We start from the raw sequence: 26,752 nt of genomic DNA, 5'->3' as shown, positions 1-26,752 counted from the left end.
CAGCTTTGTCCAGCCACTGGTAGGATTTCTGGATATCAGCCACCTCCTCTATCTGCCGGTGGTACATACCGTGCAGGGGCCTGTCCTTCCATGATGGTTCCTCGTCTCCCTCCTCTTTCTTGGGTTTCTGCTGCCTGAGGTATTCACTGAGCACTCGGTCAGTTGGGGCCATCTTCCCAATGTATTCTTGGATGTTCGTTGTCTCATCCTGGACTGTGATGCTGACACTCACCAGTCCCCGGCCCCCTTCCTTCCGCTTAGCGTACAGCCTCAGGGTGCTGGACTTGGGGTGAAACTCTCCATGCATGGTAAGGAGCTTTCTTGTCTTTATGTCAGTGGCTTCTATCTCCTCCTTTGGCCAGCCTATTACCCCAGCAGGGTACCTGATCACGGGCAGGGCGTACGTGTTGATGGCCCAGATCTTGTTCTTACCATTCAGCTGACTCCTCAGGACTTGCCTGACCCTCTGCAGGTACTTGGTGGTTGCAGCTTTTCTAGCAGCCTCTTCATGGTTCCCATTCGCCTGCGGGATCCCCAAGTACTTGTAACTGTCCTCTATGTCTGCAATGTTGCCTTCTGGTAGTTCAATCCCCTCAGTTCTGACTACCTTCCCTCTCTTTGTTACCATCAGACTACACTTCTCCAGTCCGAACGACATTCCAATGTCATTGCTGTATAGCCTGGTAGTGTGGATCAGTGAATCGATGTCTCGTTCACTCTTGGCATACAGCTTGATGTCATCCATGTACAGGAGGTGGCTGAAAACTGCTCCGTTCCGTAGTCGGTATCCGTAGCCAGTCTTGTTAATGATCTCACTGAGGGGGTTCAGGCCTATGCAGAACAGCAGTGGGGACAGAGCATCTCCTTGGTAGATCCCGCACTTGATGGTGACTTGTGCTATGGGCTTGGAGTTGGCCTCTAATGTTGTACGCCACATCCCCATTGAGTTCCTGATGAAGGCTCTTAGGGTCCCATTGATCTTGTACAATTCTAGGCATTCCAGTATCCAGCTGTGGGGCATTGAGTCATAGGCCTTCTTGTAATCAATCCAGGCAGTGCACAGGTTGGTCAGTCTGGTCTTGCAGTCTCGGCTGACTGTTCTGTCTACCAGTAGTTGGTGTTTTGCACCTCTGGTATTCTTGCCAATTCCTTTCTGTGTCCCGCTCATGTATTGACCCATGTGCCTGTTCATCTTAGCCGATATGATGCCTGACAGGAGCTTCCATGTAGGGCTGGGACAACGCGTCGACGTAATCGATTACGTCGACGCAAAAAATACGTCGACGTAAAAAAATCTGCGTCGATGCGTCGTGACTTTCAAAAAAAGACATGGCGGCAGCGAGTAGCGGAATCATGAGTGAGGCAGTTGCAGTCAACTTAAATCACTCCACCTGAACACGCAGTTCTACAGTATGGGGATATTTTAACAGAAAAGGAAGTGATTCAGTCGTTTGCCGGCTTTGTGAGGTGGAAATGGCCTATCATAAAAGCACGACGGCTATGCACCAGCACCTCAAATGACTGCATCCAGGAGCAGCTTCTGCAAAGGACAAACCACCGTAAGTTTTCAACTTTTTTACTAACGCTAGTTTTTACCCGTTAATTCATCCAGACACCCCCCCACGTAGACGTACACTCACTTATAGGCACAGAGATAAACACCCAACCTCCGTAAATGCAAAACTCATTTAAGCTGCTTAGCAGTAACATATAGCAGCTGCTGTTTAGTTGTTCTCTTTCATAGCATTCGTTTCGTGTCTCACTATGGGAACGCCTCCTGCGTGACCTCATCAGAAGCTCAAATACCATTACGCCAGCCCTTACAGGCTGGCTAGGTGACGCCCATGTCAGGAGGGGCCAGTGCCTCCCTATATAATAGGCTGACATAGCGTCAGATGTCATTCAAAAACCTCTTCTCGCTTCTCACAGAAGTCTGTAGACAACTGTGCTATTGGGTGCTAAAGCTAAACTGTCCACAGATTCGAGTGAACAACTCGGTCGCCGGGCGCTTTGTTCCCAGCTGTTCAGTTGTCCACTAGCATACAAGCAGTAGCAATACTGTTCTGTAGCTAGTGCTGGTGCCAAGTAGCAATACTTTCACCCAGGGAAGTAGCAATACTTTCCAAAAGCGAAGTAGCAACACTTTGCTAATAAAGGTACCCCTAGCTTCACCATCAGGTAGCAATACCCTTCGACGCTAGCGGTTTTACACATTAGGCAGCAATACCTGTAGAAAAGTAACAACACCTTTCAACCCACGTTAGCGAGGAATAGCAATAATCTCCGCACTCAGTGTCAGTCTCGCTAACGTGCGCAACCCTCTAGCTAACCATGGCTACAACGGCCAACGAAGTTGCAAAACTTTGTCCTTGCGGCAAGAAGATTTCTGCCTGGGATACACACCCCGTGTGTGCGGCATGCCTGGGTTTATCTCACGCTCAGGCTGCCCTGACACCTGCACACGACTGTATCCACTGCGCGGCTTTCCCACGCAAACTACTCCGCCGCAGGTTAGCTCGCCAGGCTAACCTGTCGGGTGGCGACCCTTTGCTGTGTGAGGCTGCTGCGGCGCAAGGAGAAACTGAGATGCCCGATGATTTGGCCGCAACGCCAGGGCCGAGCTGGGCAGAGGCAGACCCTCAGCCCATCGCGACCGCTTTCCCGTCGCTGGAGGCACACGGAGATCGTGTGTTTTTCCGCGATGCTGGAGTCACCTGGGGAGGAGATGCTAACGAGGACGGAGATGAATCGGCTGACTCGGAGCTCCTGCTGTCTGACGACGGCGAGGAGGAAGATTCCACCTCCTTGGCTAGCATCAGCTGGGCTGCAAAGCCCTCGGCTACCGGCGAGGTTGAAAAACCGACACCGCCGTCTCCCCTGGATCTCGACATGCAGGACATGCAAGCGCGCAGCCGCTAGGCTCAACATCCCGTGGCCCGCCATACAAACAGAGGTTGTAAAGTCTCGTTTTGACGGTAAGAAATTGCCGAAGGCGAAAAAGACGGGGAAGCATGTGTTGCCTGTTTTCCCTGAGCTACTCGATGAGATAGCGGTGACGTGGAAAGCAAAACCTTGCAGCGAGAAACACCCCATCGTGGGGAGCTCCCTGCTGGATTGTGAGGGGATGGAGTCTATCGGCCTCCGCCGAATGCCACAAGTGGAGCCGTTGGTGGCGAGCCATCTTCACCCGAAGACGTCTCTGTCCTCATCGGCCCCATCTCTCCCCTCCAAAGCAGACCGCTTCCAGTCTAGCCTTACAGATAAGTGCTACAAGGCAGTGACTCTGTCAGTAAGAGCCCACAATGCCTCTTCTATGCTAATGGCTTACCAAGCTGAGCTAGAAGAGGACATGACAGCTAACACAGATACCACAGTGTGCGAAGAAATCTGCGTTATAACTGAACACGTCCTCCGCCTCTACAAGGTAGCCATACAGGCTACTGGGAGAGCCATGGGCCTCATGGTTCTTCAGGAGCGAGCACGCTGGCTCGGGCTCACCAACCTGACGACTAAGGAAAAAGAGGAACTCCTCGACACCCCTGTCGTCCCTCACGGTCTCTTCGGTGCGGCTGTTACATCCATGCAGAAGAGATGTGAGGAGAAAAAGAGAGATGATGAGGCTCTGAAACTCTGCCTGCCGAGGAGGGCCCAGCACGCCACCCCAGCAGCGCCAGTCATTCGCGCAGGCAGCGTCTCGCCCGGTCCCCGCTTTCAGGATTCCCAAAGTGCCTAAGACGCAAGCAGCCCCCCAGGCTGCCGGGGCCCCTAAGAATCCATGGACTTGGAAGCAGTCTCCCCAGGCCAGACCTCAAGCGGCCCCTCCTCCTCCCCCCGCTGCCGCGATCGTGAGGAGGAAGAAGCGGCCGGCCTGACAGCCTCTCCTCTAGGCGGGAGCGAACCCAGTTTCCCCCTTTCATGGGCCACCCTCCCGCCTCCCAGCTCCGTTCCAGAGCAAGTTCAACGGGACATGTTCCACACAGAGTGCTTGACTCGGGCCGGCGTTCCTGTCACCGGACCCGCCAGAGGGAAAGAGAGCCAAAGTTCGCAGTGTTGTTTCACGAGCACTTCTCCCATGCATTCTGTATTAAAAAAGCCCTGACACGCGCATCCAGGCAGTTTGCCGAGGGCGCTGTCGAGTGTTGCAAAACACATGAGAAAATCAAACATGCTGAAAAACGGAGCACTGTCTGCCATAACGCAGCCCGTGGAGACTCGCGTTTCCACGGCTGTGATGATGCAGATGGGCCCGTCACCTCGCTCGCCTGTGACAGAGGTGACGGGACGCCGAAATGGCGTATGTTTCGCGCTGCGACCACAAGGGGGCGCCAAAACGCCATATTCGGTGGAGTGGCCAGTGAGCCCTCTGTCTCTCCACATGAAGAACTGGGCCACCTGCACTCAGTCAGCATGGGTGCTGAGGACATTGAAAAAGGGCTACAGGCTGCAATTCAGTGTCGCTCCACCACAATTCAAAGAAATTGTTTACTCTCGTGCTCCGGGCGAGTCTGCCAGTTTTCTCCTGGAGGAAATTTCCACCTTGAGAGACAAAGGAGCTATAAGAATTGTCCCTCCCGAGGAAATGCACAGCGGATTTTATTCGAGGTATTTCCTTGTGCCAAAGAAAGGGGGGAGGGGGATGAGAGCCATTCTGGATCTCCGTGCCCTGAACCGGCATTTGAGGACATACAAGTTCAGGATGTTGACGCACGCCTCGCTGCTACGGTTTGTACGAGCCCAAGGGTGTTTGTGAAATGCACCGAGGCAGCAGTGGCCCCGCTCAGGAAAAAGGGCATTCGGGTGGCCACGTACATCGACGATTGGCTGGTGGCAGCCCCAACCCGCCAGGGAGCAACTTGTCACACAAATGCTCTCATACAGGGGTCCCCCAAGTTACACACGCTGGCACACAGACTGATAGTCTGGAGCAGTGTTCACTTGCTGTCACTGAGAGCAACTCACGTGCCGGGGATCTTGAACTTTGGAGCAGATCTTCTCTCCAGGGGCAACCCGCTGTATGGGGACTGGAAGCTTCACCCGGAGGTGGTGAAGCAGATCTGGCTGCGATTCGGTCTGGCGACCGTGGACGTTTATGCATCCAGGGAGAATGCTCAGTGTCCCCTGTTTTACTCGCTGAACGATCAGAGAGCTCCACTCGGGGTGGATGCTCTAGCTCACGAGTGGCCGAGAACCCTCCTCTATGCTTTTCCCCCAGTGGCCCTCATTTCTCCAACTCTGGCCAGAGTGAGGGAGAGAAGTCACTATATGATCCTGATAGCCCCGCACTGGCCAGGGAAACACTGGCTGGCGGAGATTTTTCAGCAGCTGTGCGGCCCACCTTGGCTGTTACCACTACGCAGAGACCTCCTGTCTCAGGCACGGGGGGAAATATTCCACCCCCACCCAGAGAGGCTGGCTCTGTGGGCTTGGCCCGTGAGTGGTTTAACCTGAACACGGTGGGGCTCCCTCATAGTGTTATCGACACTATTCAGTGTTCTAGAGCATCGTCTACTCGGACGCTATATGAGCATAAGTGGCGTGTGTTTGAAAGCTGGTGCTTAGAATCACAGGCCATCCATTTTCAGTGCTCTGTGGCTGTGATTCTGTCATTTCTTCAGGCCCTGATTGATAAGGGTGAAGCCTTCTCCACCATCAAGGTGTATTTGGCAGCAATTTCAGCCTGCCATATTGGTTTTGAGGGAAAGACTGTTGGCCAGCATCCCTTAATATGCCGTTTCATGAAGGGTGCACGGCGTAAATTGCCTACGTCTAGGCCATTGGCTCCATCGTGGGACCTTCCCACAGTATTGGCTGCGCTCTCCTGTTGCCCATTTGAACCCCTGGAACAGGTTGAGTTGAAATTTCTGTCCTTGAAGACGGCTCTTTTAATTGCTTTAGCTTCTGCTAAACGTGTGGGAGAGATCCACGCTCTCTCAGTGCATCAGTCATGCATTCAGTTCTCCTCGGATAATACGAGGGTCAGTATGCGGCTCACCCTGCCTTTGTCCCGAAGGTTGTCGGCACATGTTCCCCTAAAGAACTGCGGGCCTTTTGCCCACCGCCTTTCTCCTCAGAGGAGCAACAGCGGCTGCATACCTTGTGTCCAGTCCGTGCTCTGCGCATTTACATGGACCGAACCCAGAGTGTCAGACAAAGTGACCAGCTGTTCGTGTCCTGGGCTAAACCACATATGGGAAAGCCTGTGTCTAAACAGCGCCTCTCCCATTGGATAGTAGGAGCAATTGCCTTGGCCTATACTAGCAGGGGCCTTCAGCCCCCTGCTGGCTTACGTGCGCATTCCACTAGAGGTCTGGCGACCTCATGGGCTCTCTTTAGGGGAGTTTCTATTCAGGAGGTGTGTGCAGCTGCATGCTGGACCTCACCTCATACATTTGCTAGGTTTTACAGGTTAGATGTGACAGCACCTAACCTAGCACATTCAGTCCTCAGTGCAGGTTCTTCCCGGGTGGGGGCCTCTCCCCTGTGAAGTGCTGTTGGGGACAGTTGTCTTCTTAACAGGCATGTCTGGCAATCCGGGAGTCAGTATTTCTCCCATAGTGAGACACGAAACGAATGCTATGAAAGAGAACTTAAGGTTATGTATATAACCCCGGTTCTCTGAGTAGCATGAGTGAGTGTCTTACCAGACCGCCCTCCTTGCTATGGAAGCGAGGAAGTGGTGGGCTTGTTTTGAATGACATCTGACGCTATGTCAGCCTATTATATAGGGAGGCACTGGCCCCTCCTGACATGGGCGTCACCTAGCCAGCCTGTAAGGGCTGGCGTAATGGTATTTGAGCTTCTGATGAGGTCACGCAGGAGGCGTTCCCATAGTGAGACACTCACTCATGCTACTCAGAGAACCGGGGTTATATACATAACCTTAAGTTATTGTTTTTTTGGTTTGTGGCCCATGCTGGCAAAATGAGTCGGAATGCATGCAGGCTGATTATCAGAATCGGCGAAAGACAAAAATGTGAGACAGCGAATTGGCCGCAGGAGAAATGTTAACAAGGATAATGCACCACCTGCTAAACGTAGCCGTCGTGGACACTATTACAACATTGTTAAAGTGCTTGCAAAAGCAAAATGACAATGAACTCTTGATTTGTCAAATTTAATGTGTTTCATCCTATTTGAACGCTGTTTTTATACATAATGCTTCTCCAGCTTGATCTTATAGGTTTGAAAATGTATATTTGAAATGTTTTGTTAACTTTTCCTTAATTTTATATATGTTTGCACATTTCATTTCTTGTTAAATGCTATCTCTATTGTATTGATTGTACGACCTCTACAACTTTATTTTGCAATTTTTTTTTATTAAAAGGTCTTCAAATGAATAAATTTGTGTTTTTCATTTATATACATAAATTAGTAAATGTGAAATTGCTATACAAGTCAAATAATGGGGAAAAAAAATCGTTAATCGAATCGAATCGAAATCGAATTGGATTGAAAAATGAATCGTTAGATTAATCGATGCATCGAAAAATTAATCGCTAGATTCATCGATTAGGAAAATAATCGTTTTGCCCAGCCCTACTTCCATGTAGTACTGAGGCAGGTTATTGGTCGGTAGTTGGAGGGGACCGGTCCCTTCTTGGGGTCCTTGGGGATCAGGACCGTCCGACCTTCGGTTAGTCATTCCGGGTGTCTCTCGTTAACTAGCAGCTGGTTCATTTGTGCTGCCAGACGCTCGTGGAGTGCAGTCAGCTTCTTTAGCCAGTAGGCGTTGTTAAGGTTCACATAATTGAGGAAGGAGAGTACAAACAACCAGGTCCAGAAGATCTTGGTCAAACAATTGATTTTAATGAATACACGCGTGGGAAGACCACTGTACGCAGACAGGAATTAATCTTCGACTTAATCAAAGCATACACAGATTTTTATAGCATCAGGGTTTGAATTAATGACGCCCCTTCATACGTCACAGACAGAATATATACATACGTCAAATCAAAACCACAATGACTTTTAACACAGTTTAAAAGAACGTTGTCTTCTATCTTCATGGCCGGTACTTCCTGTCACTGCCGGATGCTCTCTTGTCATCTTGACACCTCAGCAGCAGTTCTGCGACAAACTGCTCTTTTGCAACCCCAAGCAAAACATGATTAAACTTCCACCTATAAATGATTCTCTCTAACTGAGTGTGTGTGTGTCTATGTCGTCCTCAAATGCTCTCTCAATTCACCCGTTGCACTTCTGACCTTTTACCAGACCAGAGGCTCATCCTTATGTGTAATAACCTAACTGAAACTACATGTACTATGTTGAATAAATGTTTTAATCAAGAACCTCTACTAAGAGCTTAATAAAAGAATATAAAAGTATAACAGACAATTTGAATAACCTAGTAATTCAAATAGCCTCGTCTAACCTGCTCCTCAGAATAACTTAGACTCTGCTTTCACTTCTGCAAACTCTCTGCAACTTCCGGTCAACTCCTGCAACTTAGTCTTTCTGAAAGACACACACACTGTTTAAACCTCTGAATACAATATCGATGCTGCAGATTATATTATTAATGCAATGGTAATGATGATGATTATTTAACAATAGCAGTAAAATAATTTCCCTGCTCCACAGCGTGAACCATGTCCGGCCCTGGTGCTGTCCAACTCTTCATACTGGAGACCCTTTCTTGGATATCTGCCACTGTGATGGTTACTGGACCCTGTTGAGGGAGGTTGTTGTGGTCTGCCCTCAGATCAACTAGCCACTGAGCATTGCCGTTATGGGTTGCGTCCTTCTCCTATATGCTCTTCCAGTATTGCTCCGTCTCCAGCCTTGGTGGTGCTGTTCTCTTATTATTATTGTTCCCTTGCCACTGAGAGTACACCTTTGCTGGTTCTGTGGAGAACAGCTGGTTTATTCTCCTGCCTTCTATCTCTCTGGTGTACCTCCTCAAGCGGCTGGCCAAGGCTGTGAGTCTTTGCTTGGCAGTTTCCAAGGCCTCAGGTATGGACAGCTTGCTGTATTTCTTATGCACCTTCTTTGTCGCACCTTTCTGCAACTCCGTTAGTTTGCTAACCTCCCTCCGTGCTACTTTGATCTTGCCCTCTAGCCTCCTCCATGGAGGGTACTGCCCCTTGTAGCTGTTCAACTTGTAGCCAAGCATCTCACTGATCACTGCTGCCGTATTGTAGATCAGCTTGTTAGTGTCGGTAATCGTGGTTGTAGGTATTGTCCATAGTGCTGGATTAACATCATCTAGCAGACCTTCTGAGGGTACTTTACGTAATCTTGGTAACCGGCTACGGGGGATCCAGGTTTCAAGCTTGGCCATGATCCTATTTTTCAGGTCAGTTCCTCTCGCACTCAACGATCCTTCTCCTATCGCACTTGGGGCTATGTACCCAATCTCGGGTGGGGGTGATGATATCTCCCCCCTGACCTGGCGTCCTGACTCCTCCTTGCCGTAGAATTAGTGTTGTAGTGTTGTACCTCGTCAATCTCTAGCTGTGATATATATATATATGTATATGTATATGTATGCATGCATATATATATATATATATATATATATATAGTTGCTATACATTGCTATACATTAATACATATATGTATGCATTAATACATGCATACATATATATGCATGCATACATACATGCATACATACATGCATACATACATACATATACATATGTATATGTATATGTATATGCATACATATACATATACATATATATATATATATACATATACATATATATATACATAAAAAAAAAAAAACACCCAGCACGCCCCTGCGGGCGGTTTATCCTTCAAGCTCGGGTCCTCTACCAGAGGCCTGGGAGCTTGAGGGTCCTGCGCAGTATCTTAGCTGTTCCCAGGACTGCGCTCTTCTGGACAGAGATCTCCGATGTTATTCCCGGGATCTGCTGGAGCCACTCGCCTAGCTTGGGAGTCACCGCACCTAGTGCTCCGATTACCACGGGGACCACCGTTACCTTCACCCTCCACATCCTCTCGAGCTCTTCTCTGAGCCCTTGGTATTTCTCCAGCTTCTCGTGTTCCTTCTTCCTGATATTGCTGTCATTCGGAACCGCTACATCGATCACTACGGCCGTCTTCTTCTGTTTGTCTACCACCACTATGTCCGGTTGGTTAGCCACCACCATTTTGTCCGTCTGTATCTGGAAGTCCCACAGGATCTTAGCTCGGTCATTCTCCACCACCCTTGGGGGCATCTCCCATTTTGACCTCGGGACTTCTAGGTTATACTCGGCACAGATGTTCCTGTACACTATGCCGGCCACTTGGTTATGGCGTTCCATGTATGCCTTGCCTGCTAGCATCTTGCACCCTGCTGTTATGTGCTGGATTGTCTCTGGGGCATCTTTACACAGCCTGCACCTGGGGTCTTGCCTGGTGTGATAGACCCCAGCCTCTATGGATCTTGTACTCAGAGCTTGTTCTTGTGCTGCCATGATTAGTGCCTCTGTGCTGTCTTTCAGTCCAGCTTTGTCCAGCCACTGGTAGGATTTCTGGATATCAGCCACCTCCTCTATCTGCCGGTGGTACATACCGTGCAGGGGCCTGTCCTTCCATGATGGTTCCTCGTCTCCCTCCTCTTTCTTGGGTTTCTGCTGCCTGAGGTATTCACTGAGCACTCGGTCAGTTGGGGCCATCTTCCCAATGTATTCTTGGATGTTCCTTGTCTCATCCTGGACTGTGGTGCTGACACTCACCAGTCCCCGGCCCCCTTCCTTCCGCTTAGCGTACAGCCTCAGGGTGCTGGACTTGGGGTGAAACCCTCCATGCATGGTCAGGAGCTTTCTTGTCTTTATGTCAGTGGCTTCTATCTCCTCCTTTGGCCAGCCTATTACCCCAGCAGGGTACCTGATCACGGGCAGGGCGTATGTGTTGATGGCCCGGATCTTGTTCTTACCATTCAGCTGACTCCTCAGGACTTGCCTGACCCTCTGCAGGTACTTGGTGGTTGCAGCCTTTCTAGCGGCCTCTTCATGGTTCCCATTTGCCTGCGGGATCCCCAGGTACTTGTAACTGTCCTCTATGTCTGCAATGTTGCCTTCTGGTAGTTCAATCCCCTCAGTTCTGACTACCTTCCCTCTCTTTGTTACCATCCGACTACACTTCTCCAGTCCGAACGACATTCCAATGTCATTGCTGTATAGCCTGGTAGTGTGGATCAGTGAATCGATGTCTCGTTCACTCTTGGCATACAGCTTGATGTCATCCATGTACAGGAGGTGGCTGACAACTGCTCCGTTCCGGGCCTATGACTCAATGCCCCACAGCTGGATACTGGAATGCCTAGAATTGTACAAGATCAATGGGACCCTAAGAGCCTTCATCAGGAACTCAATGGGGATGTGGCGTACAACATTAGAGGCCAACTCCAAGCCCATAGCACAAGTTACCATCAAGTGCGGGATCTACCAAGGAGATGCTCTGTCCCCACTGCTGTTCTGCATAGGCCTGAACCCCCTCAGTGAGATCATTAACATATATATATATATATATATATATATATATATATATATATATATATATATATATATATATATATATATATATATATATATAACCACCCACTCCCCACAGCGTGGGTGGCTACAAGTTGCTCTGTCCCCACTGCTGTTCTGCATAGGCCTGAACCCCCTCAGTGAGATCATTAACAAGACTGGCTACGGATACCGACTACGGAACGGAGCAGTTGTCAGCCACCTCCTGTACATGGATGACATCAAGCTGTATGCCAAGAGTGAACGAGACATCGATTCACTGATCCACACTACCAGGCTATACAGCAATGACATTGGAATGTCGTTCGGACTGGAGAAGTGTAGTCGGATGGTATCAAAGAGAGGGAAGGTAGTCAGAACTGAGGGGATTGAACTACCAGAAGGCAACATTGCAGACATAGAGGACAGTTACAAGTACCTGGGGATCCCGCAGGCAAATGGGAACCATGAAGAGGCCGCTAGAAAGGCTGCAACCACCAAGTACCTGCAGAGGGTCAGGCAAGTCCTGAGGAGTCAGCTGAATGGTAAGAACAAGATCCGGGCCATCAACACGTACGCCCTGCCCGTGATCAGGTACCCTGCTGGGGTAATAGGCTGGCCAAAGGAGGAGATAGAAGCCACTGACATAAAGACAAGAAAGCTCCTTACCATGCATGGAGGGTTTCACCCCAAGTCCAGCACCCTGAGGCTGTACGCTAAGCGGAAGGAAGGGGGCCGGGGACTGGTGAGTGTCAGCACCACAGTCCAGGATGAGACAACGAACATCCAAGAATACATTGGGAAGATGGCCCCAACTGACCGAGTGCTCAGTGAATACCTCAGGCAGCAGAAACCCAAGAAAGAGGAGGGAGACAAGGAACCATCATGGAAGGACAGGCCCCTGCACGGTATGTACCACCGGCAGATAGAGGAGGTGGCTGATATCCAGAAATCCTACCAGTGGCTGGACAAAGCTGGACTGAAAGACAGCACAGAGGCACTAATCATGGCAGCACAAGAACAAGCTCTGAGTACAAGATCCATAGAGGCTGGGGTCTATCACACCAGGCAAGACCCCAGGTGCAGGCTGTGTAAAGATGCCCCAGAGACAATCCAGCACATAACAGCAGGGTGCAAGATGCTAGCAGGCAAGGCATACATGGAACGCCATAACCAAGTGGCTGGCATAGTGTACAGGAACATCTGTGCCGAGTATAACCTGGAAGTCCCGAGGTCAAAATGGGAGATGCCCCCAAGGGTGGTGAAGAATGACCGAGCTAAGATCCTGTGGGACTTCCAGATACAGACGGACAAAATGGTGGTGGCTAACCAACCGGACATAGTGGTGGTAGACAAACAGAAGAAGACGGCCGTAGTGATCGATGTAGTGGTTCCGAATGACAGCAATATCAGGAAGAAGGAACACGAGAAGCTGGAGAAATACCAAGGGCTCAGAGAAGAGCTCGAGAGGATGTGGAGGGTGAAGGTAACGGTGGTGCCCGTGGTAATCGGAGCACTAGGTGCGGTGACTCCCAAGCTAGGCGAGTGGCTCCAGCAGATCCCGGGAACAACATCGGAGATCTCTGTCCAGAAGAGCGCAGTCCTGGGAACAGCTAAGATACTGCGCAGGACCCTCAAGCTCCCAGGCCTCTGGTAGAGGACCCGAGCTTGAAGGATAAACCGCCCGCAGGGGCATGCTGGGTGTTATATATTTAAAAAAAAAAAAAAAATATATATATATATATATATATATATATATATATATATATACATATATATATACAGTATATATATATATATATATATATATACTGTATATATATATGTATATATATATATATATATATATGTATGAATATTGTGCAAAAGAAATGGCATGTATGTACAATATGGAGTGCATATATGTACAATATGGAGTGCGTAAATGTCAACATTTTTTTCGCGTGAACAGCCCATGTGAGATCCTCCACCAGATATACACCTAAGAAGCGGAAGCCGCTCACTCTCTCCACAGCTGCACCGTTGATGGTGATGGGGGTGTGTGCTTCTCTACACCTCAGGAAGTCCACTATCAACTCCTTTGTCTTGGCACCAGTGTGTCAGGGCGCTGATCTCCTTCCTCTAAGCCGTCTCATCACCTCTGGTGATAAGACCCACCACTGTTGTGTCGTCCACAAATTTCACAATGATGTTGGAGTTGCTGTATGGTGAGGGTGGCTGTAGCTCAGGTGGTAGAGCAGATCAGCCACTAATCAGAAGGTCGGTGGTTCGATCCCAGGCCGTCTCCTGGCTGCATGCCAAATATCCTTGGGCAAGATACTAACCCCATGTTTGCCTACTGGTGGTGGCCAGAGGGCCTGGTGGCGCCAGTGTCCGGCAGCCTCGCCTCTGTCAGTGCGCCCCAGGGCAGCTGTGGCTACAATGTAGCTTGCCATCGCCAGTGTGTGAATGGGTGAATGACTGAATGTAGTGTGAAGCGCTTTGGGGTCCTTAGGGACTAGAAAAGCGCTATACAAATGCAGGCCGTTTACCATTTGCTAGTGGCCGTGCAGTTGTAGGTGTAGTGTGAGTACAGGCGAGGGCTTAGTACACACCCCGACTGGCCGAATGGGGTGCGTAGGAGGGCTTTGTACGCATCCAGGAAGGAGGTGTAACAGTGGTCAAGCAGCCGCTCTCCTCGTGTTATGAAGTAAATGTGTTGGTGGAGTTTTGGTAAAACTTTCTTCAGGTTTTCTTTGTTAAAGTCCCCGGTTGTGATAAATGCCATCTCTGGGTGCATGGTTTTCTGGCTGCTAATCGCACTGTACAGTCCCATCATTGGCCAGTCAGCCTCGTTTTGTGGGGGAATGTAAACAGCCGTAATAATGACTGCTGTAAATTCCCTCGGTAGCCAGAATGGCTGGCACTTAATGATCAAGTACTCATCAGGATTATACAGCTCATGTGGGAACTATAGATGAGGAGAAAGCCAACATTCACAGTTACCAAGAAGCACCTAGTTGTTCAGTTTAACCCTTTAAGACCTCCAATAGAACCAGGTCCGCCAGAGCTTACTTTATATTTTTACATGCTGTAGTGCCATTTTTGGGAGCATTTCAAGTTGCTATACATTAATACAACTGTTATATCCCATATTTTAATAATATGTATGCATTAAGTCCATAGTAACTACATTAATTGCAAAAAAGTGCAATAAACCCAAAAAATTGAAAATCGTTTTTGTTTTTTTTACATAAATTTCTACTTGAAGAAATTTAAGAGGTTTATCGCTTAAAACTTTAAATACAAAAAAGTTGCAAAAAATAGTTTACAACAACAGGAAATTTAATTTGAGTGTTTTCATAGTTTTATTTTTGAGATACACCAATTTTTATATACTGCAGGAAAAACGAAAAACAATCCTATGATGCAAATTTGCAAAGAAAACAGCATGTGCATCAAAATAAACTATTTCCAGCAGTGCAATTCGAGTTCTAAGCATCCCAGAAACTATTCAGAAAAGCATAAAACATAACTCCAGTATAGGCTTTTAAGGCCTACAAATAAAAACTAAATTTTCCGCGAAAATGACATCACTTCCGGTTTCGAGCAGGAAATTACGGACATGCGATCGTTCGCGCTGACGTCTGTTTCGATGTGAGAAGTGTGACGAACAGCTGATCGGATCAGCAAAGCGTGTTTCTGGAATATTATGTTTTTGTTCCTGCAAGCGCTTTTTAAGCAATTTTTGCAAAGCTATATGTGGAAGGAAACCGTGACCTACGACAAGCTGATGGCACAAGATGTAAGTACAACTCGTCCGGTTTCATATGCAAAAAAAATTATTGCGCTAGCTTACGCGGTTCCGGTTCTACAGGGATTTAAAAATAGTTACGCAAAACGGAGCGTGCCTGTTCCGACTGGTTTTAAAGGGTTAATAACATCAAGAGAAGCTATTATCAAAGCTTGAGATCAAGAGTCTAAAGTACAATGGGAACAGCAGTGAGCAGTATGGAAATATTTAGCTAACCCTCGTAGAAGAGAGCAGTGAATCCTAACTAAATGTTGCCCAGCCACCTGCAATGGCAGATGCATCTACTGAATTGAGAAAATATGTAACTAAGGTAGCCACCCAAGCAAACGCACGAGTCTCCTGGCTAACAGTCCCATCAGAGGAGATGCTTGCAGATGTAAACAACTGAACAATACTGAAAGAACATCTGTGAGAAAGAGGTGTCACACCACACCAATACCAAGTGGCTGGTGGACTTAGAATAAGACCAGACCACAGCAACTTTCTATGGAAGGTTGCTGTGGCATAGCAACTATACTGAGTAGAAACATGCGTCAATACACAAGAATAGCTCAGAAAGGCATTGGAAATACAACAGACAGCAAAAGCATCAGCTCCTTGTTTATAGAGCTGCAACACAGGACTTTACAACTACGCAGACCACGCTGAGCACCGCCTTGACAACCTACAATTCAATTCTTCACACATCCATATTAGAGTGCCTGGACTATACAAGGCATAATGGTAGGAATAAGATCCCACTTATTGATACATAAGCCTTACTGGTCATCAGATTCCCAGTGTGAACAATAAAGAAAGAAAGGAAAGAGTGTATGGGTTAGTTAGTGTCAGAGCCACAATTTGAATCATGGAGCATCGACAAAAACAGCTGAAGATAGATGATGATAAGGAACAATTGTGATAGATGTGGCAATCCCAGTGCAGAGCAACATCAGGAAGAACGAGCACAAGGAAACAGAAAACTACCAGGAGCTAAAGGAACAACTGGAGCAGATGTGGAGGGTAAAATGCGGCCCTATGGATAATGGCAGGACTAGGAGCTATAAATGGAAACATTTTTATTTGTATATACATACCGTTTGTATATACATGCAACATTTTGATTCACAGAACGTAATGTGAGATGTGAACTTACTTGCATGTGAAAGATGTTTCAGTGTTACATTTGGTGGCACAGTCAGCCACAGTATTAACTGAATACGTTCGTTTGTTCAGTGAGAGAATCCATGCACCTTCAGTTTTGGAGTAGCCCTCCACGTCATTGCCACCAACTGCAATCAGTCACATCCAAAAAAAAACAATTACTTCATGTATTTCCTGGTCAGAAGTGACTGCCATAGGAAATGAATGGGAACCCAAAAGCTAAATTTTCTAATCTTTTATTTAGCAGACCAAGTATTGGATATGAGGAGTAAAGTGAAATACTTAGGTCATATCTTAAAAAATGATCTCTGTGATGATGATGATGCGAAACCCCAGCATTGTAAGTTGCACATGCAAGCTAATATAAGGCCACCTAAATTTTACATGTTAAAAGAGCCATTTTCAAGCCTATTGTGCCTATGGCTCATTTGTGGTGTAATTATATCAAAGTCATAATGAAAAAAAAACCGCTGGTGGCTTTTCAGGATGCATTTAAAATTTTCCTTAAACTTCCAAGATGGACATCTGCAAGTCAAGTGTTTGTCGTGAGTAACGTCCCAGCTTTTCGTGCCTTACTGAGGAACTATATGTACAAATTTATGTGCTGTTTGAATGAGTCAAGAAATTCAATAGTAAGAGCTGTGACAGTTATAACACATGGCGACACAACTGTAGTTCAAGTTTTTATGAACATTGCAATAAGTGTCCTTATATTTGTGAGTTTTGTCTTTGTTTTTTTATAATATGGAGGAATTTTGTCTGAAATATATATATTTATATAAAAATTCCCCCTTCGCCCCTGTGGACGGTCTATCCTTCAAGCTCAGGTCCTCCATCAGAGCCTGGGAGCTTGAGAGTCCTGCGCAGTATCTTAGCTGTTTCTAGGACTGGAAAAAAAGCACCGAAATAAAGCACCGAAATGTGCGTTGCTTGTCGGTCTGGTTACTACCGTTTATGTCAGAACACCGGTACCCATCCGTAGCCATGATTAGTGCCTCTGTGCTGTCTTTCTTTGTCCAGCCACTGGTAGGATTTCTGGATGTCAGCCACCTCCTCTATCTGCTGGTGGTACATACAGTGCAAGAGCCTGTCCTTCTATTATGGTCCCTTCTCTTCCTCTTCTTTCTTGGGTTTCGGTGCTCAAGGTATTCAGTGAACACGCGGATCTTGTTCTTACCATTGAGCTGACTTCTCTGCAGGTACTTGGTGGTTGCAGTTTTCCTAGCGGCCTCTTCATGGTTCCCATTTGCCTGCGGGATCCCCAGGTACTTGTAACTGTCCTCTAAATCTGCAAAGTTGCCTTCTGGTAGTTTGATCCCCTCAGTTCTGACTACCTTCCCTCTCTTCGTTATCATCTGACTACACTTCTCCATTCCGACTGACATTCCGATGTCATTGCTGTATATCCTGGTGGTGTGGATCAGTGAATCGATGTCTCTTTCGCTCTTGACATACAGCTTGATGTCATCCATGTACAGGAGATGGCTGACAACTGCTCCATTCTGTAGTCGGTATCCGTAGCCAGTCTTGTTAATGATCTCACTGAGGGGGTTCAGGCCTATGCTATGGGCTTGTAGTTGGCCTCTAGTGTTGTCCTCTACATTCCCATTGAGTTCCTGATGAAGGCTCCTAGGGCCCTGTTGATCTTGTATAGGTCTAGGCAATCCAGGAGGGAATTCCAGGACATATTTTAAGAAATCTGCTACTGCTAAATTTGGGGGATTAACAGTATCACAGGGAAACATAAGGGTGGAAGGGATCACAACCAGCACCTCAAAAGCTCAAAGATTCTTATTTTTTAGATCAAGATAAAACACTTTTAGACTCCCACATCAAGAGTGCTGTTGGATTTCTCATCTGTTGTTATTAGATACATTTCATTACAAGTCTAGCAGTTCTCATAAGAGCAAAACACAAATGCTGTCAAGACTTATTTTTCCATCAAGATTTTTTTTCCTTTGCCACCTTGCACAGAAGTTAAGACAGCAGGTAAATAAAATATTTTACTGAACAGTTATCCAATATGAAGGCATATCAATGTATATTCAAGGAAGTAATTAGAATTTCGACTTGTTTTAACCCAACAGGCCGGTGTGTAAAAGTAGTTATTAAAAGCAGAGGAGATATTGTAGCGCTGTCCTTTTTGTTATGTACCCAAATGTTACATTTTTAAAGACAGTATATATTCTTTGTCAATAAGCAGGTTTTGTCCAGTCAGTCAAGGTTGCTGATTAGAGGGTTTATCGGGAAATCGTGTAGCCAAACAATCCATTTTACGTCATCTGACTAAAAGGAACCAGTATACGGGCTCCAACATGGTTACCAAATCATCCAACACACTGTTTTAGGTCTTTATAAACTACACTACACAGAATTATCCTAAATTACTTTAACGTAAGCTTACATTTATCAAATTCCATTAATTATTCAAATCTAGACTAAAGGTATAGCTTTGAATGTGCTGATGTGGTCTGTCATGACCCATTTAGACCTGAGACTGTGAGAAAAAATGTGTCTCTGTGCTTCTTATTTTGTTTAGTTATTTCTAGCATATGTAATGTAAAAAAAAAGAAAAGTGTTAGTGTTATTGTTGTATTCTGCATTATAAGAATTTAGCACTTGAAACGCATCCATTATTACCATTTAAACTAAATGCTAAAAAAAAGAAGCCAACCCCCCCCCCCCCCCCCCCCACACACACACACACACACCTTGTTTGCTTTTTTAAATGTAAGAAAACAGCTGAACAAATAAGAAGAAAAATCATCTTTACATGCCCTATAGTAGTTGTACTACTTACCAGTGGAGATCAAGGCTCCCAGGATGAAAGCTGCTGTGTGCAGGCCCATGGTGAGACCCTAAAACTAGCAGTTCATCATCGACTTACTCAAAGAGACACCTTGTGGTATATTATTGGGCTTCTTTTAGCATGTTGGGGGGACAAATAGGGCAATTCACTTACGTGTTAATCATTGTCCCAACAAGGACAGCAAAAGCACTGCCAATCAAAATCCTTGTTTATGAGCGCCAGCAAAATCATTGCATCACAAAAAAAAGCACAGCGTTTCATTCTCAATTATGTGTGACATATTGTTAAATATTTTCAGCTGTACCTGTCATGGTCCTGGGTCGGTGACCCAGCGCTTTTTGTTCGTTATCATTTTCTTGATGATGATTGTTGAAGTTCTATGTGTTATATTCAGTCTGCCTCTGAGTCCGCGTCTGTATCTGTCTGTCTATGGTGTCTCCCCATCTGTTTGTGAATCTGTCTGTTTAGTTCAATGTCTTGTCTGGTTCCATGTGTCTGAGTTTCCTGTTTTATTGTGAAGGTCTGTGTCATATGTGAGTGTGCTCACTTTACGTTTCCCCTGTCCCGTCAGCTCAGATTCCTCCCAGCTGTGTTGCCCTCCTGCCTCTCATCCCCTGATTACTGGTGTGTGTATTTAAGCCCTGTGTGTTCTCCTGCCTGTTGCCGGTTCGTCTGTGTAACGCCGTGTCAGTCTGTTACCCTGTGTTCCACGGTGTCCTGTTCCTCGTCTGCGTCTCTCTGCTTCTCATCCCGTTGTCATATGCTCCCAGGTCTGTTATTTTTAGTTCTCCCAGTTTAGGTGTCTTTAGTTATTTGTTATGCCCCACTGTTTGTTTGCCACTACACCTCTGTAAATAAAACCACCGGTATCTCATCCACTGCCTGCATCTTGGGTCCTTCTTCCAACTCCACACGGCTCGCCTCGGCAGCCGTGACAGTACGAACCGGCCACAATGGACCCAGCAGCATCCAACCCGCCCGAGGAGCTCCGGGAGGATATTATTTATTCTGTGGACTGTTTAATTAATTTATGGCTGGGGCATGAGGAGAAGGGATTCCGCCAAGCCATAGCTAATCGATTGGAGCGACTGGTTTCCGGTCTCCCCTGGCTGTTCGGCTCACTCCACCCACTTGTTCAGAATTTCTTTCTGAACGAGCTGCACCTTCACCCCCCTACCATTCGTCTGCTCAGCCCACCGGAGGATATGCAGTCCGAACTGCCGGATGTGAAGTTACCCGGCCTGTCAGAGCGTTCTCCGAGGAGGAAGCAACGTTCGCATCATAGGCGTCTCACCCCACAGCCGGGTGGTGGGACTTCAGAACCGCCGGCTGTGGTGAGTGAAAAAGACATTCTTTCTGTTTCACCAGACTTTGGGACTGTTAATTCCGGGGCTGTGTTTATTCAGTTAGCCGCCCGGCCTCAAGCTCAGTTAGCCGCCCGGCCTCAAGCTCAGTTAGCCGCCCGGCCTCAAGCTCAGTTAGCCGCCCGGCCTCAAGCTCAGTCGCCACCTCCACCACGTTCAGTCTCACAGTCCATAGCTCAATTACAGTCACAGCGGACTTATTACAAACCATGCTACAATCCATAGCAACTGTAGCTCAGTTGGCAGAAGAATCATCAGCTTTATCCTCCGTTCAGTCTCCAACTTCACCACCGTTGTCATCACAACCATTATGTCAGTCACCTTCAGTTCAGCCTCCTGTCCAGCAGCCACCAGCCCTGCATCCTGTGTCAGTTGCTTCACCTGTAAAACAATACAAGTCAATTCTACCCGAAAGACACTATTCCTCGCCCATCCATTCCAAGCAGAGAGACAAATCTAATAATAATGTCAACATTCCTCAAAGGCTGGCCAGTTCTGAGACTGAGATGCACTCCAGGGCCTCCCCAGAGGCTGGGTTTCAGTCCCCATCAGACTCTGGACTCCTGGAGTTTAAGAAGCCAGCTGAGGACTGCACCCGGCTGTTGCTGCCTGAGCAGGGTCAATGCTCTGCGCAGCTGCAGGCCGCTATGTGTTTGCCAGAGGCCTGTGTGCCTGCTGGTCCTGTTCTGTCCCTGCCAGAGGCCCGTGTGCCTGCTGGTCCTGTTCTGTCCCTGCCAGAGGCCCGTGTGCCTGCTGGTCTTGTTCTGTCCCTGCCAGAGGCCCGTGTGCCTGCTGGTTCTGTTGCGTTCCTACTCACACTCTCATTACACATACATATAGGATCTTGGGGGTGGGCACGATACACGGAATCCAAAGTACCATCAGGGTGTACACCCCACCCCTGGCGTCATTGCCCACCTCTCAATGATAAATACACGTAGACATTGAGGGCCAGCAGGAGGGACCATGTGCTTACCTGCTGCTCTCTGGCAGGTAGCTCCATGCCCTCCTGGGTTTTAAATGCACCTTAGAACACACATGCATCAACACTACAATGAGCGGGTGGAGGGAGGTTTGGAGTCTTCTCTCACCCCCATTCTCTGCGACCTGCTGGAGCGGGGGGGCTAGGAGGAGGAGTTGGCCGTCCGACTGTGGTCTGGAGTGTGGGGCCTCCCTGCTGCTGCGGAGTCGGGGCGGTCTGCCTCCCCCCACCGCAGGGAAAAGGGTAACACCACCTGGGTCTGGGTGCAGTTCCCCCCCCTCCAGGGGCAAGGGTACCTAGACCCGGGGCTTAGAGTACGCTTGGGGAGTGTGATCGTGTGTACAGCGTCTCTTTATGTCTGTCTCCACGTTGGTTGAGTGTGGAGTAAGTGTATATGAGAGCATGAGGGTGGGAATGGATGTTTGTATATGTGTGTGCCTGTATTTCTGTGTCTATATGTCAGGTTGGGTGTCAGGCGCCACCTCTCTGGGGACATCTTAGGCCCTCCAAGGTATGGAGGCCTATCTCCCCCTACCACCACTTCCCCTGCCAGTGGCGGACTCCCTCAGACGTCGGTGTGTTGGTGGTTCTTTGTGTCCGGGGATGGGCGTCCAGGTACACACCGGCTCACTCCTTGGCGGCCGCTTATCGGGGCCTGGAGCCTGGGGCTTGCTCGGGCCACTTCGGAGGTGGGGTGCCCCCGGCCTCTCGGCCTGGGGCTCGGTCACTCAGGCACGGCTGGCTGCCGGCGGAGCTCACGGGCGCGTCACTGCAACTCCCCCTGGCTTCTGCTCCGCGGCTGCTGAGTGAGCCCTCATCTGGGACTCTCCTCAGCTCTTTCTGGGACAGTGGCGCGGCTGCCCCTCTGTTGGTCTTCCTTGGTCTCTTGTGTTCTGGGGGCCTCTGGATGTCTGGAGTTTTGATCTCCTCCATACCTGCTTCATGCCCTGGAGGACGGGGCTGTGGCCCCCCCACACCCTCTAGCAGATCATTACATGAAGGAACCTTTTAAAAAACAAAAAACAAGCGCGTCCATGCTCACAGGTGTACACACGGGTGATCACACCCACAAACTACACCCTTTTTGGCTCCTACCTCAAAGCACACTGTGTTCTTTTGATCTTATGTGCTGCACAATAATGTTTAATATTTAGTATTTACTGTCATATTCCCATATATCATTGTGATGTTGTTTATTCTATTACTCTTGTTCTCTTCTGCTTGTTTTCTTTTTTCTTTCTCAGCAGGTGACCCAGGTGATTGATATATGCATTTTTTTTCTTTTTTTCTTCTTTTTTTTCTTTTTCTGCTCATTCTGTTGGTTTTTGGTTTTTGCCCTTCTCCCCCGTCCCTCTTCTCAGCTGTTTCTCTTTCCCTCTTTCTTTCTCCCCTTCTTTCCCCCAGTCAAGTCTGTCCCATGTTCAGTAAGTGAAAATAAAATAAACAATAAAAGGTGAATCAAATGGACCATTATGGCAAGGCTGGGATGGTCAATTTGGTAAAGTAAATCCGTTGGGCATCTTTCTTTGCCTTTAGACAACAATTCTGATGGCAAAAGAGCCAAACGGGACAGGCAAAAAAAAAAAAAAAAAAAGACTCTGGACCCCTGGAGTTTAAGAAGCCAGCTGAGGACTGCACCCGGCTGTCGCTGCCTGAGCAGGGTCAATGCTCTGCGCAGCTGCAGGCCGCTATGTGTTTGCCAGAGGCCTGTGTGCCTGCTGGTCCTGTTCTGTCCCTGCCAGAGGCCCGTGTGCCTGCTGGTCCTGTTCTGTCCCTGCCAGAGGCCCGTGTGCCTGCTGGTCCTGTTGCGTTCCTGCCAGAGGTCTCCGCACCTGCTGGTTCTGTTCTGTCCCTGCCAGAGGCCCGTGTGCCTGCTGGTCTTGTTCTGTCCCTGCCAGAGGCCCGTGTGCCTGCTGGTTCTGTTGCGTTCCTGCCAGAGGCCCGTGGGCCTGCTGGTTCTGTTGCGTTCCTGCCAGAGGCCCGTGTGCCTGCTGGTTCTGATGCGTTCCTGCCAGAGGTCTCCGCACCTGCTGGTTCTGTTCTGTGTGTGCCAGGGGCTCAAGTGCCCACTGGTTCTGAGACTGTTTTTGCTGGGGGGCCTGAGGAGCCCGTCCAGCGTCCTGCCTCGTCAGCTGGGGCTGATGTTGGGCGTCTTCGCCACCGTGGCCGGCCTCCGGACTTGCATTGTCGCCGCTGTTGCCGGCCCCCGGACTTGTTTCCACGCCGCTGTTGCCGTCTGCACGGTCGGCCCCCGGACTTGTTTCCACGCCGCTGTTGCCGTCTGCACGGTCGGCCCCCGGACTTGTTTCCACGCCGCTGTTGCCATCCGCACGGTCGGCCCCCGGACTTGTTTCCACGCCACTGCCTACTGCGTGGCCGGTATCCGGACCTGCCCCGCTGCTGTTCGCATGGTCGGCCTCCTGAACTTGACCATCTGGGCCTTTTTGGACTTTGTCCCTCCGTCCTGGGCCCCCTCCGCCCGCCCTGGTCGGGTCGTTTTCTGTTTTGTTTTGGTTTGTGTTTCTGCTGGGCTGTCTGGTGCCAGCCCTTGGGGGGGGGGTACTGTCATGGTCCTGGGTTGGTGACCCAGCGCTTTTTGTTCGTTATCATTTTCTTGATGATGATTGTTGAAGTTCTATGTGTTATATTCAGTCTGCCTCTGAGTCCGCGTCTGTATCTGTCTGTCTATGGTGTCACCCCATCTGTTTGTGAATCTGTCTGTTTAGTTCAATGTCTTGTCTGGTTCCATGTGTCTGAGTTTCCTGTTTTATTGTGAAGGTCTGTGTCATATGTGAGTGTGCTCAGTTTACGTTTCCCCTGTCCCGTCAGCTCAGATTCCTCCCAGCTGTGTTGCCCTCCTGCCTCTCATCCCCTGATTACTGGTGTGTGTATTTAAGCCCTGTGTGTTCTCCTGCCTGTTGCCGGTTCATCTGTGTAACGCCGTGTCAGTCTGTTACCCTGTGTTCCACGGTGTCCTGTTCCTCGTCTGCGTCTCTCTGCTTCTCATCCCGTTGTCATATGCTCTCAGGTCTGTTATTTTTAGTTCTCCCAGTTTAGGTGTCTTTAGTTATTTGTTATGCCCCACTGTTTGTTTGCCACTACACCTCTGTAAATAAAACCACCGGTATCTCATCCACTGCCTGCATCTTGGGTCCTTCTTCCAACTCCACACGGCTCACCTCGGCAGCCGTGACAGTACCAAGTGTTGTTTAATTCCCAGTTTTATTTAGTTATTAAACAACATCGGTTAGAGAGTGGAGAGAGAACTTGGAGGGTTTATCTGTTGTTGGATGTAATGATCAGCCTTCTGCCAATCACATAAGGTTTAAAAAACTACCCCTAAACTCTGACTTCTTTAGATATCATGTGAGAGTTTGTGCCTTCTATTGTATTCCATTATGCTCTTTGTTTTAAGCATATCATTATTTAAGCTTTGAATATGAGCAAAAGATTCAGTTTTAATTCAGTTTAATTTCAATTAGTTCACAGAGTGGATTTTAGTTGTAATGGTTTAGAATTTTTACTTTTATTTTTGCTTTTTTTTAACTTTTATCTCCATTTGTATTAGTTTGAGTTCATCTGTATGTTTTTATGAAGTTAATATCAATAAGTATTTGTCAGGAGCAAAATTAAACACCTTCTGAAGGCCCTTCATTCACACATAACTAGACATCACATTCTAAATTAAGCTTCACTACCATGTCATGCTTGATGTGTTTGCCAATTGAAGAACATAGACATTAGGGCGACCGTGGCTCAGGGGGTTGGAAATCGCATCTGTAACCGGAAGGTCGCCGGTTCGATCCCTGGGCTCTCTGTCTGGGTCGTTGTGTCCTTGGGCAAGACACTTTACCCTACTTGCCTACTGGTGTTGGCCAGAGGGGCCGATGGCGCGATATGGCAGCCTTACTTCTGTCAGTCTGCCCCAGGGCAGCTGTGGCTACAACTGTAGCTTGCCTCCACCAGTGTGTGAATGTGAGAGTGAATGAATAGTGGAATTGTAAAGCGCTTTGAGGTTCTCGAAAAGCGCTATATAAATGCAATCCATTATTATTTGTAATACATTTATTTTAGTTTAATGAGTAAACAATATTGCCAAAGTTATTTTTTATTTTCTGAAATTATACTTCAATTTTTAATTTACTCAACAATACTACCCTTTTGTTCCCCTATTTGAGTTTTACTCTTTGGCTTACTGTAATAACTTTTAGTTGAATAATTAAAGTCATCTATAATTATCGTACTGCTCTTCTTGTGTGTGTGCGTCGGTACACAATTCAGCAGCCAGCCAAACTTCATTCAAAAGAATACGGGAGTCAGGATATACAAGGCTAGCCACAAAAGACAAAGATATATTCATGTAATAGGTTATCCTATGCATACATGACATACATGTGGTTAGATTAGCAATATACTCAAACTTAGGCTTTAGAACACAACTCTCGCTAAGTTATCCTTTTCTAGTTGTTGTTTCTGGCTATTGATTTGTTCTCTCCTTTGGTTTATAAATTCCCCTGGACCTGTCCCAGCCCGTGTTTTTCCAGAAGTTTTGATGTGAGTGTTTCGAGTGGTGTGTGGCTGAAGAGGACATCCTTGTGTATGACTGAAGAGGATTAATGTGTGATTTTTCCACCCTAAAGGACCCCTGGATTTCTCCCTCCCCACATTTTTGTAGATAGCCCTTGGTGTGTTTTTCTCTTGTAAATAAACTGTTAAATGTTTTTCTGAGGTCCTGTGCCTGAATCCAGACCCGCTTCTGTGATATCTTAGTCCCTAGTGACAAGTCCATAGTGTTCAATTTTCACTTTTCTTCATTAAGATAAAAAATATAATTATTGTTATATTTTAGAGCATTTTAGTCAAATTCTAGGTATGGTTCCGAGAACAAGTAAAAAAAAACAAATACATACATAAACATCTGGAATTGAGATACTTCTGCAATCACACAACCTTACAGTTTCCCAACCTAACTCCAAAAAGGTTGGGAAACTGTAAATGAAAACAGAACTCAACGATTTCAAATCATGAAATTGACCCATAATTTCTTAACATCCAGAGTATAAAAAAACATATCAAATGTTTAAACTGAGTCCTTTTACTGTTTCATGAGCAATAACTATTAAAATAAACTCCGAACCCATGCTGGAAAAGTAAAAGAAACAGCTGGAAGAACATTTTGTAACTAGTTAA

At 47.5% G+C, this 26,752-nt stretch overlaps 1 protein-coding gene across 1 annotated transcript in view; it reads right to left on the bottom strand.

Annotated features, from left to right (window-relative positions):
- The window catches only part of LOC146558245 (plasminogen-like), a 32,808-nt gene extending 13,159 nt beyond the window's left edge, over positions 1-19,649 (bottom strand). The window contains exons 1-3 of the mRNA XM_085245953.1: positions 19,521-19,649; positions 19,208-19,328; positions 16,400-16,535 (exon numbers count right to left, since the gene is read on the bottom strand). Coding sequence (XP_085102079.1) covers positions 16,400-16,535; positions 19,208-19,256 — 185 coding nt within the window. The 5' untranslated portion in view covers positions 19,257-19,328; positions 19,521-19,649. The remainder of the gene's footprint in view (positions 1-16,399; positions 16,536-19,207; positions 19,329-19,520) is intronic.
- Between the last annotated feature and the right edge of the window lie 7,103 nt (positions 19,650-26,752).

The sequence above is a fragment of the Mchenga conophoros genome, linkage group LG15 (assembly GCF_057382185.1).
Source record: "Mchenga conophoros isolate Kocher_MC1m ecotype Shallow Benthic linkage group LG15, M_conophoros_male_GT1.1, whole genome shotgun sequence".
Taxonomy (NCBI): Eukaryota; Metazoa; Chordata; class Actinopteri; order Cichliformes; family Cichlidae; genus Mchenga; species Mchenga conophoros.
The sequence above is the reverse complement of the archived record's forward strand: the minus strand, read 5'-3'. Positions and strand labels throughout refer to the sequence as shown.